This window comes from Emys orbicularis, chromosome 3 (assembly GCF_028017835.1).
Source record: "Emys orbicularis isolate rEmyOrb1 chromosome 3, rEmyOrb1.hap1, whole genome shotgun sequence".
Taxonomy (NCBI): Eukaryota; Metazoa; Chordata; order Testudines; family Emydidae; genus Emys; species Emys orbicularis.
Genome location: NC_088685.1, coordinates 71,549,327 through 71,565,632, shown reverse-complemented (window position 1 = coordinate 71,565,632; position 16,306 = coordinate 71,549,327). Strand labels below are relative to the sequence as shown.

General features: G+C 45.7%; 2 protein-coding genes across 2 annotated transcripts; one reads left to right on the top strand and one right to left on the bottom strand.

The window, feature by feature from the left end:
* Nucleotides 1-5,143: 5,143 nt before the first annotated feature.
* PNRC1 (proline rich nuclear receptor coactivator 1) lies at nt 5,144-7,371 on the bottom strand. Its single transcript, XM_065400399.1, has 2 exons — nt 6,799-7,371; nt 5,144-6,245 (listed from the first exon to the last, which is right to left on the bottom strand). The coding sequence occupies exons 1-2, from the start codon at nt 7,207-7,209 to the stop codon at nt 5,802-5,804; spliced, it is 855 nt and encodes a 284-aa protein (XP_065256471.1). The 5' UTR covers nt 7,210-7,371; the 3' UTR covers nt 5,144-5,801.
* Nucleotides 7,372-7,747: 376 nt separating this feature from the next.
* On the top strand, nt 7,748-8,695 carry LOC135876428 (BLOC-1-related complex subunit 6-like). Its single transcript, XM_065401636.1, has one exon. The coding sequence runs from the start codon at nt 7,794-7,796 to the stop codon at nt 8,373-8,375; it is 582 nt and encodes a 193-aa protein (XP_065257708.1). The 5' UTR covers nt 7,748-7,793; the 3' UTR covers nt 8,376-8,695.
* The last annotated feature ends 7,611 nt before the right edge of the window (nt 8,696-16,306 follow it).

Here is a 16,306-nt window from a genome sequence, read left to right as displayed (position 1 = left end):
GATCTATGCAGGAGTTATTGCAGAGGCCTACCCAGACAGAAGCACAGGATTGTTTAAATATATGGATATAATCAGTTGGGCGTATAATACATTTGGGGACATGGCTTGGTTTAACTATGATAAATAGTTTAGACCAGAGGTTCTCAAACTGTGGTCCACGGACCACGCATGGTCCGCGGATAGTTCCCTCTAAGGTGCGTGCCTGGGCAGCCGCACACAAGAGAATGAAGGGCCACCCACCTAATTAGTGGATCCACACAGGCATGGCTCCACTAATTAGGTGCCTGCACCCTGGAGAAGACACACATGTAACATGAGGTGGTGGCCTTGGGAGGAATAGGGGGTAGATGGGAGGGGATAGTGGGGTGAGAAGAAGGGGGGAATTTGGGACATGCAAGGCTGCGGCAGCCAGAGAAAGAGGCGACTTTCCCCAGCTCCAGGGCTGTGGCTGCCGGAGAGAGAGGACCCTCCTTCCCAGCCTCAGGTCTGTGGCTGCCATGGAGGGGGAGAGAGGGCACATCCATCACATTAGAAAGAAAACTACTGATATTAAAATATGAGTTGTGTGCTTTTATTTGTAAAACAAAAAAAGTTAATCATTATAAAGGTTTTTTTTTTTAAAAATAGCGCTTTTATCCAAAGCACTTTATTATAGTTAGCTAATGGTACAAACAATATTTGGAAAGATCATTAAGTGGCCACTGAGATCCTCAGCAATTTTCAAGTGGTCCGCAAAAAAAAAAAAAAAAAAAGTTTGAGAACCACTGGTGTCATAACTATAAAGGGAAGGGTAACAGACCTCCTGTGTACAATACTATAAAATCCCCCCTGGCCAGAGACTCCAAAATCCTTTTACCTGTAAAGGGTTAAGAAGCTCAGGTAACCTGGCTGACACCTGACCCAAAGGACCAATAAGGGGACAAGATACTTTCAAATCTTGGTGGGGGAAGGCTTTTGTTTGTGCTCTTTGTTTTGGTGGGAGTTCGCTCTTGGGACTGAGAGGGACCAGACATCAATCCATGCTCTCCAAATCTTTCTGAACAAGTCTCTCATATTTCAAACTTGTAAGTAAACAGCCAAGCAAGGCGTGTTAGTTTTATCTTTGTTTTCTCAACTTGTAAATGTACCTTTTACTAGGGTGTTTACCTCTGTTTGCTGTAACTTTGAACGTAAGGCTAGAGGGGATTCCTCTGGGCTCTTTAAGTTTGATTACCCTGTAAAGTTATTTTCCATCCTGATTTTACAGAGATGATTTTTACCTTTTTCTTTAATTAAAAGCCTTCTTTTTAAGAACCTGATTGATTTTTCAATGTTTTTAGATCCAAAGGGGTTGGATCTTGATCCACCAGGAGTTGGTGGGAGAAAGGAGGGGGAATGGTTAATTTCTCCTTGTTTTAAGATCCAAGGGGTTTGGATCTGTATTCACCAGGGAATTGGTGAAGAGTCTCTCAAGGCTACCCAGGGAAGGGAATTAGCACATTGGGAGTGGTGGCAGCGGACCAGATCTAAGCTGGTAGTTAAGCTTAGAAGTTTTCATGCAGGCCCCCACATCTGTACCCTAAAGTTCAGAGTGGGGAAGGAGCCTTGACAACTGGTTTAGACTAAGGACGTGTGGCGGGGTGATGACTCACCTGCATGGCACCTCCTGATGGCCATCTCAGAAATTACCTCTTTCTAGCCTGGAGTACCCTCTGCAGGCCAGTGTCTCACCTGCCGCTGGCACCATGTCCCTCCCAGACCCCGGTGCCCTTTTCCCAGGGGTTCTGCCCACTGCAGTACCCCCTCACTCTGGGTCTCCCCTCCCAAGGGAACCCCCAACCCTCTAAACCCCCCTTGCCTCAGTGGCTACTGCCAGTCATCATCTACCCCCCCCCCCACTCCCTGGGGCTGACTACAGTCTGTAAACCACTCATCAGCAAGGGGGTTAGGACCTGCTGCCTTTGCCTATCTCTGGGCGACCCCTCTGCAGCCCCAGTACCTTTTTTGGCCTTTTTGCAAGGCCTACAGCCTCAGGTCTTACTAGGCTGGAGCTCCCCAGCTCCCTCCGCCCTTCCCCAGCAGTGCTCCACCTCAGGTACCCTTCTCAGCTCCCAGGCAGCCAGGTCCTTCTCTCTCAAGAAGCAAGAGAGAGAATGTGGGTGTTAGCTTTTGGCCCACAGCCCTCTTATAAGGGCCAGCTGGGCCCTGATTAAGCTGGCCACAGCTGTGGCTGCTTTCCCCATCAGCCTACCTTTTCCCAGCTGCAACCCTCTCCAGGGCTGCTTTAACCCCTTCAGCAACACAAACTGGGATCTGGTGGGACATACCGCATCATATGCTGTAGTTGGAGTGGATGATGCCTTAAGGGCCTGGAGGCCACACGGACAGTGGCCTGTTCCTTCCACAGCAGGCCCGACAGAGGTCTGAGGCATGTATTGACATTTGCTGGGCATTCAATGAAAGGGGTTGTTTTCGAAGCATCTGCAAATTTAGGCATGTTTGTGAAATGTGCTTTGGACCCCATGCAGCCCATTCTTGCCAGAGCAGTAGGGGAAGGTTGCAGTGGGAGGAGCAAGACAGGTAGTAGGCCAGGTGCTGCCCACAGGCCCATGAGGGCAGGAGCAGTGTATACTTGCCACTGACAGGGCATACTTACCACTGACAGGGCCCTGAGCTAGGACCTGGTGGAGCAGGGAGGACACGGGTCCCCAGACCCACTTGCCGCCCACACCAGGGTTGCAGCCCACTCCCCTGACAGGCAACCAGGCCACACAGTCCCACAGAAGGGGCAGTTTTATTGACTCAGGCCACTAGGCCACATGATCTCACGGAAGGGGCAGTTATACTGACTCTGGCCAGTAGGGCAGCCTTGAGAGAGGGCAACCTTACTGACTGGCCATGCAGCCCTGAGAGAGGGTGGCCCTACCGACTCTTGCCGCTAGGTCATACCACCTTGCTGAGCCAGGTGGCCACACTGATTCTGACCACTAGGTGATACACCCCGGTCGAACGGGGGAGCCACATTGTGAGAAGGGTCTGTCACTCTGGCCATTAGGCCACACAATCTTGAGAGCGGTCATATTGACTTTTAGCACTAGGCCACACTACCCCAAGACAAGGAGTGGTCATAAGGATGCGACCACAGGGAAGTAATTATCCCGCCCCACCAGGGATGGGGCACACTTGTCCTGCGACAAGCCTCTGGAGATATGAATCATGAACTCTCCTCAATGGCCTGATATTGTTCACTAACCTCTAAGGCCTTGTCTACACTACAAGTGCTTTGCCTGTGTAACTAGAACATCAGAGCTCCCTCCTGTACTGCAGCTTATGCAGATTTTTTCTGGAAGCATAGTAACACCAGCTCCCTGAGGAAATTAGCTATGCTGACAGAAAAGGCATAGCTCTCTCTATGCTGGGGGTTTTGCAAGCATAGCTATGTCTGGTTTTTTTTCTTTTTTTAAACATACCCCTGAGGGTGCAATAGTTCCAGAGGACAGAGGGGAAAAGCTAATGTTATATCTATTCAAAAAGGTGTAAATGGTGGACAAAGGCCAGATAGCTTGACATTGGTGTCATGTAACATCATGAAAAGGCTGACAAAAAATGCAATTAGTAAAGAATTAACAGATGGCAGCATAATTAATGGCAATCAACATGGGTTTATGGAAAATGACTTGTCAAACTTGATATCACTTTTGAATGAGATTAAAAGTTTTGTTGACAAAGGTAACTGACTGAGTTCTCTAAGGTGGCTGGTTTAGTACCCCATGACATTCAGATTTTAAAGTGCTTCATTGAGCTCTTAAATGGGCTGAAAAGTGGCTGATCTCACGAAGTGGCTCTAGGGACATTTTTAGTGGAGTCCCAAAGAAATCTTCTTAGCCTCAATCACAGCTGGTAAAGTTTGCAGATGACAAACTGATGGCACGACAAATAAGTCAAATATACAAAGCAATCTACATTATATAGTAAATTGGACTAACTTAAATGTGTTTTTATAACAACATTTAAAGCACTACATTTAGGAATAAATGTAAGGTGAAAATTATAGGACAGAAGGACAATTTTTGAAAGTGACAAAGTCCTAGGGCTGGGTCTACTGAATTTAATTATAGTAGAACCCCCTTTTATGAACTAATTGGGGGATGGAGTTCATAACATTCTACATCTTAACAGAATAGGTACAGCACATAAATGGAACATCACTATGCTATGCTACATCACTTTCTTCTTGTCCTTCAAACCAACTTCCAATATACTGAAGACTTCAGAATCTGAAGAGATGTAGACCTATTCATCATTCCCTTTTGTTAGTGATTCTCTCCCCCCCCAAACAAAATTGGGAAAAATGGTTCATAGAACTGGTGGTTTGTAAAATTGATAAAAATTGAAGTTCTACTATATATCAGTTCAGAACAGATTGCTAAATATAATACAAGTATACTAGTATAAAGGAACTTTTATCTTAATGCTTATTTCCATAAATGAAATAGTAGAATTTCCTTTTCTCCCCCATTTAGTTCTGAAAAGTTTAGAAGTTCAGAATCATTTTAACTAGTATTGTTATTCTGAACAAAGTCTTAGAACACAGTAACTTTGGAAGTGAATCTTGTGTTATCAGCAGTAGAAGCTGAAGTGCAGACAGCCCATATGCATGTTTAACAGTTAGCCTTAACTTACAGTGAAGAATAAAACTTCTTTACTCCATTGAGACTGCAACTTCCTTCAGTAGCTTCTTTTTCAGACCCCTACATCTCCAACTGATTTAGTATATTCAAGGCACCAGATGACAGAAATAACCAGTGGGTAAAATTTTCAGAAGTGCCTACAAACTGGGACAAATTAATTTTTCCATCCTAAAAGCACTTTCAGATATTCCATTCTCTTCCTTACCTGGCTTGAGATAGCAGTCACCTACAAACCATTCTTACACACTGTCCTCACACCAGTGCTCTTTAATTCGAGCTAATTTTAATGACTGTTCTTACTACGTAGATGGTAACAGCCTTGATTTGAGTGCTGCACTATTAATACAGTTATAATTCTCAAACTTAACTGAAGGAAGTTTTAAAACCACATCCTTCAAAACTTCAAATTAATTGCTGATGAAAGCTAAAAAACCTCTAGGTATATAATACATTCACACAAGAGACAGACATGCTTAAGGGGAGGCCAAATTATATTTATTTTATTTTTTTTAGTAACCAATTGTATTTATGGCAAAAAAAGCTCTGCTCCTCCTTTTTAGGAAGTAAGCAGTGCTCAAATTGATGGGTTAGATTCTTTACTCAAATTCAAAAATTAGCTTGGTAACAAAGGGATGAACAAGAATTCCAGATATTATTTCCAGAGCAGAGAGCAACAATTCACATCTGGATGAAAACTACATGTTTACAATGGATTGTGCCACATATTGCAAAACTTTTCAGTAGTGCATTAAGCCGTTCACAGTTGAATCTGAACCTTGAGATTAAAGAGCTGTTTTCTCCTTTCAAAATTTCATTACCTTGTGCAAATTAGTCAAGTCTTTTCAAGTGTCAAGCACACATTTAAAGCTGTCCATATTTTATATACAAAACACCTACCATTTGGGCAGTGCAAAATACATCCTTTCATAACAAAACTAAAATGTACCTCTCAAAGTATGAACAAGAATATACACATATTACATGATGTACATTATTTACACAGCCATAAAAAATATAATACAAAAGTTTGTGATTATAAGACTTGACAGTCCTTTTATACTTCATGTTGCAACAAGGCAAGTTTCAATTTCATGGATGGAGTCCTCTTTGTAACTACTCATAAATCTCGAGTTATGCTTGAACTTTTAGGAGAGTTTTTAAATGGACTGCCATCAGCTCCTTATTTTGGTCAGAATATTCAACAGTGCATCCCACCCAGTGACTGGGAGGCTTTGGAAGGACACTAGGAGATGGCGGGTCACTAAACTTTGCCCCAGCATAACTTTCTTTTTGGTTCACTTCAGTTGGAGAACCGGGTTTCTTTGATTTCACGTTTCTGAAGTTCTCAGTGTTATTAAGCGGCTTTTTCTCTTGCTTTTCAATTATCTCAGGCAACACGGAAAGTTGCCAAAAGTTACTTTCATTTTTTTTCACAGATGCGATCTTTGTGAGCGGCATGTTACATTTGCTCTTCTGCTTGTTACTCTTGGGCTGTTCACCCAGGTGTACACTGTGAACAGGCTGGCAGTGGGGAGCGGGAGCCTTCTCAGATTTGCCCATCTTGTTCTTCAAGAACTGCAGAGACAGAGACAGACATTCAAATAATGCAGGACTCTGCCGCCAAAGAGCAGCAGCCGGGTGCTGGGAAGCAGGGGAACGTCCCTCCGCTCGCCCAGCCAGGAGAAGCGATGTCCCTTTATCGCCCTACCGCTGTCTGTCACTCCCTCCCACTCCACGAGCTGGACGGGGTGAATGAGTCCCCCCGGGAGCCCAGCGCGCTTCTGGGGGGACTCGAAAGCTCCGGCCCGGACCCCGTCCAGCGCAGGAGCTGAGCGCCCCCCTCCCCATCCAGGCGGGGGCGCGGCTGTAGTGACCGTGGCAGCCGGGCGCCTCCATGGGGCGCTGCTCTCTGCACACGTCACCCCCGGGCGCGCGGCCACCAGGCTAAATCCGGCTGTTGCTGGGCGCAGCCGCCAACCGCATTGGTGGATTCCCAGAACCAATCAGCGCGAGCGGCACCTCTTCCCTGCCCCGAGAGCGAGCGAGCGTAACGGAAACTTCCCCTCCCCCCGAAACGGGGAGAATGGGAACCGCTCCCCGGGGCTCGCAGCCCGGACCCTCCCCATACCTCCTTCCTCAGGGGCTTGCTGGGCGCCGGTCTCGGAGGGGCCGATGTGGGGGGCTCCTCGGCCAGGGCGGTGGGAACAGCTGGTACTGGGAGAGTGTGAACGTCTCCCGGGCCGGGGGCTCCCAGCGGGGCCCTTCTGCCCAGGCCAGCGCGGTGTTGTTGGTACTGCTGGTAGCGGCTCGGTAGCAGCCCCGAAGGGCTGGGCCGGATCTTTCCCTTTCTCCGCCTCACTCGCTTCAGCGCCGGCCGCGCGCTACCCCCGGGTCCCGCCAGGCAGCAGCTGGGCTGGTTCTCGCAGTTGTTGTCCCCCCGCATGAGGCGTTGGAAGAGGCTGGGGGGTAGCCGCCGGGCGTCCTCGGTGCCTGCCGAGAGCCGGGCTAGGAAGGGCGGCGGCGCCGTGGTGGTGACCATGGCGGGAGTCGGGTGTTCGGAACTGCGCAGGGGGAGAGGAGAGGGCTCGGGGACGTGGCCGCACAGCGTCCGCAGGGACTTTGTAGGCTTCGATGGTGGTGAAATCCCAGATCCACTGCTAGGAGAACATGGCGGGGGAGTGAGAGGAACGGCGAGCAGCGCCCCAGTGTTGTTACTCGAGAGGGACACGCCCACTTCCGCCGCCGAACCAATCAACGCAGCCTGGCACAGCGAGTGACACGCCTCTTTCTGGCAATGACCAATCCGAAGAGACTGATGCCGTAATAGGACCGCCCTCGCCAATCCAGAAAGACAAACACTGCAGGACAAACACAACGCGGCACGCCCCCTGTCCTCAAAACAGGCCCACCCGGAAACCGATAAGCCGGACGAGTCACGTCTTTTTTTTGGTAAGCATCTGCCAATCGGATGGGACACAAACAGAATGGATCCCGCCCCTTTCCTACATTCTAGCCAATCAAGAGAGGCATAAACATTGAGGAAACGCACGCCTTCTCGTTACAGGTCCTAGCGAGCGCGGGCACGAGCGCCTGGGGGGAGGAGGACGCGGGACGGTGGCGGTTATGGCGGAGGGGTGCCGCGTTCCTGTCGCGGAAGCAGAGGGGCCCGGGCAGCAGGAGCAGCTCGGGGCCGAGCGGAGCCTGGAGGCGCTGAGCCTGGAGTGCGGAGCAACCGGCGCGGGAGCGCGGCAGCCGTGGGGTCGTAGAGCCACCATCGCCAGCGCGCTGGAGCTGGAGGGCAGCGTGCGCCGCGAGGGCCTCCTCACCCACTTCGTAGCCAGCAACCTGCAGCGGAAGATCCAGCTCAGCGCGCCCGCCGCCAGCGCCATCCCCCCCGTAGACCCCGCGGCGCTGCGGGACCTGGTGGCGCTGGCCGGGCAGGTGGCCGCGCAGGTGGATGAGCTGCTGCGCAGCGTGCACTGCGGCCTGCAGGCCCTGACCGCACTGAGCGTGGGCTGCATCCAGACCTACCGCGACGGCGTGGAGAGCCTGGGCGAGGCCGTGGACACCAGCATCCGAGCCATGTACACACTGGTGGCGCGGTGCGAGGAGCTGGACCTGGCCATGCAGCCCGTGCCGGCCTTGGCCAGGCGCATCCGTGACATGAAGGGCACGCTGGAGCGGCTAGAGGGGCTCTGCAAATAGCACCCTGGGGCGGCCGTAACCCCTTAGCCGATGGCCCACGTCGCTCAAACACCATGTGCCTAATCCAACAAGCCATCTCCAGCAGGTGCTGCTCCTTCACACACACTGCACCTCGGCATGCGGCAGCTCAGGAGCTGGTCACAGGCCCAGGATTGATACTCGGGGAAAGTTTGCCTCCCATCTAAAGCACTTTATGCTCATCTGCCTTGATCTCCGAGCTGAGGGGTGGCTTCTTCCACTGCTATTTCTGTTGAATGTTTTCTTCTGAAATACCAATGAATAGTTCCACTAAACTTAAATAAAGATATTTGGTATTTTTTCTCCTCCTGTGGTTTCCACTCTAGGTAAAGACTGAGATATTTTGAGTTCTAGTCTCCTGACAACTCTTTCCATAGGCGCTAGAGTCCATTATCCTTAATTTTTTTAGGCCATTTGCGACCATCTTGTGCATGGAAACAGTTGCAGAATGGGACTCAAAGAGCCTCTAAGACTTCTTTTGGTTGAGGGAACCATGGTAGTCGGGATATACTAATTCTTTGTTTTTGCAGAACTGTTCAGAAGCATAACAGTTTAAAATCATTTACCTTTTAAAACAAACTAGGTGGCATTCCTGTTTTAAATTAGGCCATTCTGGTTGCCCCCATGCTTTCTCCACTTCAGTTATGGGATAGTTCGAGCATCTGATATTTTACGCGCTACTAGAGTTGAAAAATAACTCTATTCTCATGTAGAAGCTAAGATTCGCAGCTGTGTTAAGATGGTATGGAAAACAGGTTTTAGTTTTAACAGTTATGACAGCCACTAAATTCAGGGAACATGGATTTAGGGAACAATCAAAGAATTGGTTTTAATTAGTATTTCATAAAATACTAGTGCTGTATTATTGGAAAATGGGATTTTTTTTTTGCCTGCTTTTGTAGTTAAGCAAATAATTGAATTTTAAATCTCTCACTGGTTCCTTGGAATGTAGTAAATCCTGAATATCAGACCACTGTAACTTTCTCTTGTACTCTTGTCATCAAGACAGTGTTGAACCAGTGCCCCAGCATACTAATAGGAGTTACGGTGCTGGTCTGCATGTGGCTATTAAAGCTTTCATTGCACTTTTCATATGAAGCAGGGCTATTCTCACCAGATTCTTCTCACCTGAACTTTACTTTCAGTAGAGAAAATAATTCTTTGCTTCTCTTCCTAACAATTGGTGTGCTTTCAATAGCACAGAATTAATGCTGGATTGCATTCCACAGATAGCAGCACTTTTTTGATAGGCAAATCAATTCCTTTATAGTTTCTTGAAACTGTTCAAGCTATTTGAATATGACAGGACAAACAGGGCTGTATGGATGTAAAAGGGTCTTTTTTTTTTTTTTTTGGTTTGTTTTTTTTCATTATGATGGATGTTACCTACAGGTGAGATTAGAAACAAGCTGCATGTTCATGAGTAGAGCCCTCTAAATCTGTAGATATCCACATAAGAAAGGCCGTACCGGGTCAGACCAAAGGTCCATCTAGCCCAGTATCCTGTCTACCGACAGTGGCCAATGCCAGGTGCCCCAGAGGGAGTGAACCTAACAGGCAATGATCAAGTGATCTCTCTCCTGCCATCCATCTCCACCCTCTGACAAACAGAGGCTAGGGACACCATTCCTTACCCGTCCTGGCTAATAGCCATTAATGGACTTAACCACCATGAATTTATCCAGTTCTCTTTTAAACTCTGTTATAGTCCTAGCCTTCACAACCTCCTCAGGTAAGGAGTTCCACAAGTTGACGGTGCGCTGCATGAAGAAGAACTTCCTTTTATTTGTTTTAAACCTGCTGCCTATTAATTTCATTTGATGATCCCTAGTTCTTGTATTATGGGAATAAGTAAATAACTTTTCCTTATCCACTTTCTCCACATCATTCATGATTTTATATACCTCTATCATATCCCCCCTTAGTCTCCTCTTTTCCAAGCTGAAGAGTCCTAGCCTCTTTAATCTCTCCTCATATGGGACCCGTTCCAAACCCTTAATCATTTTAGATGCCCTTTTCTGAACCTTTTCTAGTGCCAGTATATCTTTTTTGAGATGAGGAGACCACATCTATACGCAGTATTCGAGATGAGGGCGTACCATCGATTTATATAAGTGCAATAATATATTCTCAGTCTTATTCTCTATCCCCTTTTTAATGATTCCTAACATCCTGTTTGCTTTTTTGACCGCCTCTGCACACTGTGTGGACATTTTCAGAGAACTATCCACGATGACTCCAAGATCTTTTTCCTGACTTGTTGTAGCTAAATTAGCCCCCATCATATTGTATGTATAGTTGGGGTTATTTTTTCCAATGTGCATTACTTTACATTTATCCACATTAAATTTCATTTGCCATTTTGTTGCCCAATCACTTAGTTTTGTGAGATCTTTTTGAAGTTCTTCACAGTCTGCTTTGATCTTAACTATCTTTAGCAGTTTAGTATCATCTGCAAACTTTGCCACCTCACTGTTTACCCCTTTCTCCAGATCATTTATGAATAAATTGAATAGGATCGGTCCAAGGACTGACCCTTGGGGAACACCACTAGTTACCCCTCTCCATTCTGAGAATTTACCATTAATTCCTACCCTTTGTTCCCTGTCTTTTAACCAGTTCTCAATCCATGAAAGGACCTTCCCTTTTATCCCATGGCAGCTTAATTTACATAAGAGCCTTTGGTGAGGGACCTTGTCAAAGGCTTTCTGGAAATCTAAGTACACTATGTCCACTGGATCCCCCTTGTCCACATGTTTGTTGACCCCCTTCAAAGAATTCTAACAGATTAGTAAGACACGATTTCCCTTTACAGAAACCATGTTGACTATTGCTCAACAGTTTGTTTTTCTATGTGTCGGACAATTTTATTCTTAACTATTGTTTCGACTAATTTGCCTGGTACCGACGTTAGACTTACCGGTCTGTAATTGCTGGGATCACCCCTAGAGCCCTTTTTAAATATTGGCGTTACATTAGCTAACTTCCAGTCATTGGGTACAGAAGCTGATTTAAAGGACAGGTTACAAACCTTAGTTAACAGTTCCGCAGCTTCACATTTGAGTTCTTTCAGAACTCTTGGGTGAATGCCATCTGGTCCTGGTGACTTGTTAATATTAAGTTTATCAATTAACTCCAAAACCTCCTCTCGTGACACTTCAATCCGTGACAGTTCCTCAGATTTGTCACCTACAAAAGCCAGCTCAGGTTTGGGAATCTCCCTGACATCCTCAGCCGTGAAGACTGAAGCAAAGAATCCATTTAGTTTCTCCTCAATGACTTTATCGTCTTTAAGCGCTCCTTTTGTATCTCGATCATCAAGGGGCCCCACTGGTTGTTTAGCAGGCTTCCTGCTTCTGATGTACTTAAAAAACTTTTTGTTATTATCTTTGGTGTTTTTGGCTAGCCGTTCTTCAAACTCCTCTTTGGCTTTTCTTATTACATTCTTGCACTTAATTTGGCAGTGCTTATGCTCCCTTCTATTTACCTCACTAGGATTTGACTTCCACTTTTTAAAGGAAGTCTTTTTATTTCTCACTGCTTCTTTTTCATGGTTGTTAAGCCACGGTGGCTCTTTTTTTAGACCATTTTTGTGGATTGGATGCAGATACAAATTTTGTATCCATGCTGAGTTCTATTCCCGAGTTCTACTTCACTACCACTCAGGACACAAGATATGGCTACAAGAGCCAGTTTGTTCCTACTTAGAGAGACAGCAGTCTTGTTTGCACCTTTTCCCCCTTGAATTCTCTCACTGTTACTGTAGCACCTGTGCAGCTTCACCTTTGATAACAATGGCAGGAGCATTAGTATCAACTGGCTGTTGGTGTTTTTATCACAGTGTGGTCTAGGCCTGCCCAGACCAAGTATATACAACACGGAGGTAATATAGTGGCAATTGGTCTATGCTAGTGCTAGCATTGGTAGAGTTGTGCTGGTGCTACAACAGCAATGGGAATTTTTAAGAAAAAGCTCATTGCAGATAAAAGCAGTAAATGCATAGCACTCGTAAGCATAGGGACTGCAGTCTGAAGGCAGACAGGAGAACACTAAAGGATAACTGTTCTTTTTCTGCTGTCTTAGCAGGTCCTATCTGTGATGCTGCTTTGGGGCTGCTCTGTTTTCTGATGTGGAGAAATGAGACCCAAATGTCTTAAGTGTCTTAACATGAGCAACAAACTTTCACAATCTAACCAAACAGCAACAAGAAGTTTTATTGGCTAACATCACTTGAAAATAAACAGTGCTGAAGTCAAAGTACCCATTGACTTTGTTCCTCTTTCCTTTATGACAGCTGAGCTCTTTGCTTACTCATTTTCAGACAGGGACTTTCCTTTTAGACTCCCTCAGCTGAAAGGAGAGTAGGGGTTTTCTCTGCCTAGTTCTTGTTGGAATTTTTCATTTTCCAGTAGCTCTTTCTGTACAGAGATTGTAATGAATGATATGTATTGTTCTCTCCCCCCCACCCCTTTTTTTTAAACTGCTGCTAAATTATTTTTACTTCCTGTGTTGTCCAGTTCTTTGTGCCTGATCGACAGCAATTTGAAATCTACAAGATTCCCTCTCTTATATTATTTCAAATTCATTAGTTCATACCTACTACCAAAACCCTTGTCTAGGCCCCAATTATTGCTCAACATGATTACTACAACCTACTCTTCTTTGTGTCCCAGACACTCACTTTAGCCCTCCTTCAATCTGACCAAATTGCTGCCAAGAAGGTGGTCTCCTTTGCTCACTATTCAGGCTTATATTCAGACCCTCTTCAAGTGCCATCATTCGCTTCCTCTCACCTTCTTCCCCAACTTTAAGCTCTTTGCTTCTGCTTCCAATTCCCTGTACAGTTTAGGTCTGTCTCTCTGATCTTGTCTTTTACCTGCCTAGTCCCTTCACTCTGATTAAGCCACACAGCTATTATAATATATGCTTGGAAATCATGCCCTCTCAAAGTCCAAGCAGCATAAAGATACTTTCTTCTTGTTAGGGGTTTTCATCCCCTTCCTCCCAGAGTTCATGGTGGTGGAATGAGTTCATATGACACAATTACAGAGGATTACAATACAAACACTTAATATCACCTTATAACATGGGGTACAGATGTTATAAGTGAGATTAGTGCATGCAGTGTCTTACAAGCATTTCATAAAATCTAAATACATTCTTATAAGCTTAACAATACTAACATACAGGTGAGCCAGACTGGGTTTCCAAATATGTATTGGCTAGTGTTCAGTTGAGGCCAATGGGTCTGCCAGCATCATACCAACTACCTGACCAGGCTGGTGATGGTGACTTTGAAATGCTCAGGGAGATTAGAGAGGCAACAAAAACAGAAACCCCCAAAATAATGGGGGACTTCAACTATCCCCCTATTGATTGGGAACATGTCACCTCAGGATGGGATGCAGAAATTACATTTCTGGATACCATTAATGACTGCTTCTTGGGCAGCTAGACCTGGAACCCACTAATGGAGAGGCAATTCATGATTTAGTCTTATGGGATGCACAGCATCTGGTTCAAGATATATAGCTGAAACACTTGGTAATATTGACCATAATGTAATTAAATTTAACATCCCTGTAGGGGGGAAAAATTCCAAAGAAGCCCACCACAGTAGCATTTTACTTCCAAAAAATGAACTAAATGAAAATGAGAAGGCTGGTTAAATGGAAATTAAAAGGAACAGTCACAAGTGTGAAATGCCTGCAAGCTGCATGGAAGCTTTTGAAGAACATCACAAGAGGCTCAAACTAAATATACATCCCAAATAAACAAACAGTAATAGGGCCAAAAAATGCCACCATGGCTAGACAATAGAGTAAAAGAGGCAGTTAGTGACCAAAAGACATCTTTTAAAAAGTGGAAGTCAAAACCTACTGAGGAAAATAGAAAGGAACATAAACTCTGGCAAGTCAAGTAATAGTATAATTAGGCAGGTCAAAAAGAATTTGAAGAGCAACCAACAAAAGGCAAAAACTAAACAGCAATTTTTTTTTAAGTACATCAGAAGCAGGAAGCCTGCCAAACAAGCAGTGGGGCCGCTACATGATTGAGGTGCTAAAAGAGCACTCAAGACATGGCCATTGCGGAGAAGCTAAATTAATTCTTTACGTTGGTCTTATCACTCAAATCAGCCTCTCTATCAGATGAGTAGCAGATAACCAATGTAATATCAATTTTTTAAAAAGGTTCCAATGGTGATCTTGGCAATTACAGGCCAGTAAAGCCTAACTTCAGTACCAGGCAAATTGGTTGAAACTATAACAAAGAACAGAATTATCAGACACGTAGATGAACACAATATATTGGGGAAAAGTCAACATGGCTTTTGTAAAGGGAAATCATGCTTCACTAATCTATTAGAATTCTTTGAGAGGGTCAATAAAAATGTGGAAAGCGTGATCCCATGGACATAGTATACCTAGACTTTCAGAAAGCCTTTGATAAGGTTCCTCACCAAAGACTCTTAAGGAAAGTAATCTGTCATGGGATATGAGGGAAGGTCCTTTCATGGATTAGTAACCAGTTAAAAGATATGAAACAAAGGATAGGAATAAATGGTCAGTTTTCACAGTGGAGAGAGGTAAATAGCAGGGTCCCCCAAAGATCTGTGCTGGGACCAGTGCTGTTCAACATATTAATAAATGGTCTTGAAAAAGGGGTAAACTGCGATGTGGCAAAGTTTGAAGACAATACAAAAGTACTCAAAACAGTTAAGTCCAAAGCTAACTGCAAAGGGTTACAAAGGGATCTCACAAAACTGGTGACTGGTCAAGAAAGTGGCAGATGATGCTCAATGTTGATAAATACAAAGTAAGGCAAATAGGAAAACAGAATTCAAACTATACATACAAAATGATGGGCTCTCAATTAATTTGTTACCACTCAAGCAAGAGATCATGGAGTCATTGTGGATAGTTCTCTGAAAATATCCGCTCAGTATGCAGTGGCAGTCAAAAAAGCTAACAATGTTAGGAACCATTAGGAAAGAGATATCTAATAAGACAGAAAATATCATAATGCCACTCTATAAATCCATGGTATGCCCACCCCTTGAATACTGCATGCAGTTCTGATCACCCCATCTCTCTCTCTCTCTCTCTATAAGAATTAGAAAAGGGAAATGCATAAGGAAATGTTATTTACCCCTTCACATAACACAAGAACCAGGGATCACCCAATGAATTAATAGGCAGCAGGTTTAAAACAAACAAGGAAATATTTCACAGAATGCACAGTCAACGTGTGAAATTTGTTGCCAGGAGATGTTGTGAAGGCCAAAACTCATAGGCATAGTTTGACTGCTATATTGGGGTGGGCAAAGTGTGCGTGTGCACATACACACACATGTGCTTGCTGAAGGCAATTCCCTTGGCTCACTGGCTTTCTCCCCCACCTGGTGCTGGGGGAGACAGGCTGGCTTAATGGGGGAGCCCCAGCTGCTGCTGGCCACTACTCTGGCACCAGCTGCTGCAGTGATGTTGCTGCTCTAGTGCTGCTGCAGCCACCTGCCTGCTGGGGCTGCTGGGGCTGCTGCTGTCAAGGGGATGCCACATGCCCGGCTCCTGCTTCCCCCCACCCATTCCCTATCCCCTTCTTTTCCCTATCCCCTCCCCCTTCCTCTCCCCACTGTCCCTGGACCCATCCCATTCCCTTCTCTTCCCCCTGCCCTATACCATTGTCTCTTACTCCCACCCCCTTTCCCCCGCCACTCACTGTTGTACACAAAACAGGCAGGCACTAGGACCCAGGAAGCGGCAGCAAGCTGCCTGGGCAGTGACCCAGAGCATAGGAGAACAGCTGCTCTGTCCCGCCCTGTGTTCCATGAGCTGAAATGTGCAGGGGTAGTAGGGTGACCAGACAGCAAGTGTGAAAAATCAGGACACGGGGGGGGGGTAATAGGCTTCTAT